Genomic DNA, 3927 nt, shown 5'->3' on the forward strand with positions numbered 1-3927 from the left:
TTTTTTTTTTTTTTTTTTTTTTTTTTTTTTTTTTATGAAAGCAATACGAATCAAAAAGAAATACGAATGACTTTTGAAACAAAAAAAATAGTATCTCACCAAGAATTTTTGATATGTTGGAATTATGCATATCAGGACAGGCTTTAAGAATTTTCCTCCGTTCATCCTTCGCCCATACCATGAAAGCATTCATCGGCCTCTTGATATGTGGTTTATTCTCGTTCTCCCTCTTCTGCTGTCTCACCATCTTTGCTTTCTCGGTGTTGTCCTCCAATACCTTATAAGACTGATCTCTCCAGAGATGAGGAGACGACAGGAAGTCCTGTTCCTCTTGGGTTGGCTCATCTCGACTACTCGAGTGTTTAATCGGTCGTTGGGATTGTGGTGATGATGGTATGGCATTGGTACTTGGCGGTAAACCGTACATTCCGTGCATTGCAAAGTGTTTTTCCACTGCTGCCGATCCACCAGCCCCGGATTCCTCTTTCACCATGACTTTGCCCATTGGTGATGATAATGTGCTCAAGTGCGGGGGAAGGCCGCCGTAGGGTAGTGAGGGAAGGTAATTTCGGGGGATGGGGAGACCTGGGGGAAAGAGTTTGGGCGCTGTTGCTGCCAGGGGTTGCTCCTGCTGGCCACTGCTACCAGCCCCCGTCGAGTGGGAATCACTGCCTGGGGATGAGGAGGCTGTTGCACCTGATGACGAGGACTTGGGTTTTGTCAGGTTTAGGGGGGCATCCGGGTCTTGGAGGGGCGGCGCTGTCGGCGCTACCGCTGAGGAGACTGGCGTCGGGGAGGTCTCTTTGTCCAAGTGCGTCGTCATCTGGGCTAGGTGCGCTGTCGCCCAACTTTGAGACTCTCTGTGGCTACTTATCATCTGAAATGAAATTGGTCGATTGAGGTTTTGGATTTTTGGGGATATCTCCGAATCTTGAAGAGATAGCGAAAAACTTCAGAGGACATTTTTTGTAGATCTTTTTTTGCTCTATGAAAAAGCTCTTAAGACGATTTTCGCTATCTGCTTTAGATTCGGAGATATTCACCAAAAACTGAAGTCTGTTTTCCGCAATTTTTGTTAATCATAGAATCTGCTGTTTGCTGAATATTTTCATTGAAATTTTTGAAGCAGATTTATTTCGTTGATGAAGGTGTTTCATTTAGCTCAAATTCTGGGATATTAATCAAAAATTAAATGAAAGTAGAGTTGATCTTTTCATTACTTTGAAATTACGATTGGCAATTGAATGGTCTAATGAACTCACATTAGCTATAGAATTGATATGCTTATTTCCAGTGGTAGTTGACGTGGGTGGTGGCATAGTAGATGCTACTGGTAAGCCACGTAGTTGCTCGAGAAACGGTAGAAACATGAGTGATTGGGCGCTCGGCATACTCAACTGTCCCTTTGTTATCTGCGCCTGTAGCTCTTGTATATTATTATGGTGCTGCATCATGTGCTCCTGCTGTCTCTTCAAGTGTTCACTCTGTAACCGTTGCATCTCCATTTGCTTCTGCGAGTCCACAGGCATGTGACTCGGATACGTCTGGAATATTCCAACAGAAACAAGAGGTTGCAATTAGAATTCTATTTAACTGGTTGAATTATCAAAGGATTTCCAGTTCTATATCTGTACCCTTAGAATTATTTCATACGTTGTAATTTGAGACGTCAGATGTTGAGGTGTTTTTCAATGCTTTTTATCTTTCTCAAAGCAATACGAATCAAAAACAACTACGAATGAAAAAAAAAATTTTTTTTTCGAAAGACATACGAATGAAAAAGAAATACGAATCGAAGACAATTATTGTTTTTGTTTGATTGAAAGCAATACGAATCAAAAAGAAATACGAATAGATTGACGATAGCAGACAAACTTCTGAAAACTTCAGAATAACGAAGTAGCAAGAGATAATTGCGAGGGTCCCCTGTTCTCCCTCTCTCACTCTCCTCTCCATCTGGCTGTGATCCAGATATACATGAAGTTTGGGGTCTATTTTAGTCGAATAAGGAAGACGTTTATTCATACAGTGCAGTGGCATGCTCGCTCTGCCACGGTTACTACTAGTCCCAGTTCACTGGACATTTTTCCATAAATTTCCACAACTTGTCATCTACCTATCGATCACATCCAATCCCGATAAATTCGCGATTTGACTCGTATCAACGACTTATTTAATCCTCTCAGTGTGGAATTTTCGGTCTTTCATAATTGCCATACGATTGATTCACTGAGTGCCGTCATTTACGGTGAGAAGAGGGGGGCCCCCAGTGATGCACAAGTCGATGAGAACCGAAGATTCATTATTCATCGGGCGCGCACGGGCTCTCAGTTATGCCGATGATACGTATCCATGACAGCTATACCGCCCACAGTGGCTAAATATAAACAGGCGTGGTGCCAACCAAGTTCCATTCACATTCACGTATATACACTGGTGCATTTTGGATGGTAGGCAGTGGGGCACCAACTACCATGTTTCTGTAATTTCGTCTCACTCCGGTCCCTCATTCCCTTCCCTGCACCTCATACCCTGTGCCCGCCCCCCCCCCTGCCCCTCCTCGTGCGCTACTCACAGAGAGGTTTAGTCAGTCAGAGCGGCATATAAGAATATGAGGAGGCCCGTTCTGAATATGCATCCGCGCATTGACGCCAAACTGCAACTGCTGCACCGCGAGGGATTATTTTAGCAACGCAATTACCGAATATATGAGTTAATATGTATCGATATCAATGAGTGATGGTTTTGTTGTTTAAACAATCATCGTTTCGCCATTTGGATTTCTTTTTGATTCGTATTGCTTTCATAAAAAAATATAAATGAAAATGCAAAACAAATTTTTATCACAAAAAAGAGAAAGGAAAGTGAAAAGCTGTGCGAACTTGGAGTCGAAGTTTGATAAATCGATTGTCTTTCTTATAGTATTGATTGTACTCAGTGAGTACCTGAATGTACTACATTCATTTTCATTTGTCACTTCCACGTCCTAGACCCTATACAAGATAAATTAAATTATTTTTTTTTGGCGATTTCGTTTTTCGCGATTATCTCGGAAACTATGAGAGATAGAGCCTTAAAACCACTTTTGGGTTCCCTATAGGAAGATGGACGGCTCAGAATTACATTTTTCCACGTTCTACACCCTATACAAGATGAATTAGATTATTTTTTTTTGGCGATTTCGTTTTTCGCGATTATCTCGGAAACTATGAGAGATAGAGCCTTAAAACCTATTCCATTCGATTCCTGAGGAAATTTGGGTTCCGTATAGGCAGATGGACGGCTCAGAATTGCGTTTTTCCACTTGCTACACCCTATACAAGATAAATGAAATTAATTTTTTTTGGCGATTTCGTTTTTCGCGATTATCTCGGAAACTATGAGAGATAGAGCCTTAAAACCACTTTTGGGTTCCCTATAGGAAGATGGACGGCTCAGAATTACATTTTTCCACGTTCTACACCCTATACAAGATGAATTAGATTATTTTTTTTTGGCGATTTCGTTTTTCGCGTTTATCTCGGAAACTATGAGAGATAGAGCCTTAAAACCTATCCCATTCGATTCCTGAGGAAATTTGGGTTCCGTATAGGCAGATGGACGGCTCAGAATTGCGTTTTTCCACTTCCTACACCCTATACAAGATGAATTAAATTATTTTTTTTTTGCGATTTCGTTTTTCGCGTTTATCTCGGAAACTATGAGAGATAGAGCCTTAAAACCTATCCCATTCGATTCCTGAGGAAATTTGGGTTCCGTATAGGCAGATGGACGGCTCAGAATTGTGTTTTTCCACTTCTTACACCCTATACCAGATAAATAAAATTAATTTTTTTTGCGATCTCGTTTTTCGCGATTATCTCGGAAACTATGAGAGGTAGAGCCTTAAAACCTATTCCATTCGATTCCTGAGGAAATTTGGGTTCC

General features: G+C 41.3%; 1 protein-coding gene across 1 annotated transcript in view; it reads right to left on the minus strand.

Annotated features, from left to right (window-relative positions):
* Positions 1-3927, minus strand: part of LOC107042366 (transcription factor SOX-5) — a 46056-nt gene that overhangs the window by 1283 nt on the left and 40846 nt on the right. Inside the window, exons 4-5 of the mRNA XM_015263399.1 lie at positions 1263-1544; positions 100-877 (exon numbers count right to left, since the gene is read on the minus strand). Coding sequence (XP_015118885.1) covers positions 100-877; positions 1263-1544 — 1060 coding nt within the window. The remainder of the gene's footprint in view (positions 1-99; positions 878-1262; positions 1545-3927) is intronic.

This window comes from Diachasma alloeum, unplaced genomic scaffold, assembly GCF_001412515.2.
Source record: "Diachasma alloeum isolate Michigan unplaced genomic scaffold, Dall2.0 Dall_scaffold_00443, whole genome shotgun sequence".
In the NCBI taxonomy this organism is placed as follows: domain Eukaryota; kingdom Metazoa; phylum Arthropoda; class Insecta; order Hymenoptera; family Braconidae; genus Diachasma; species Diachasma alloeum.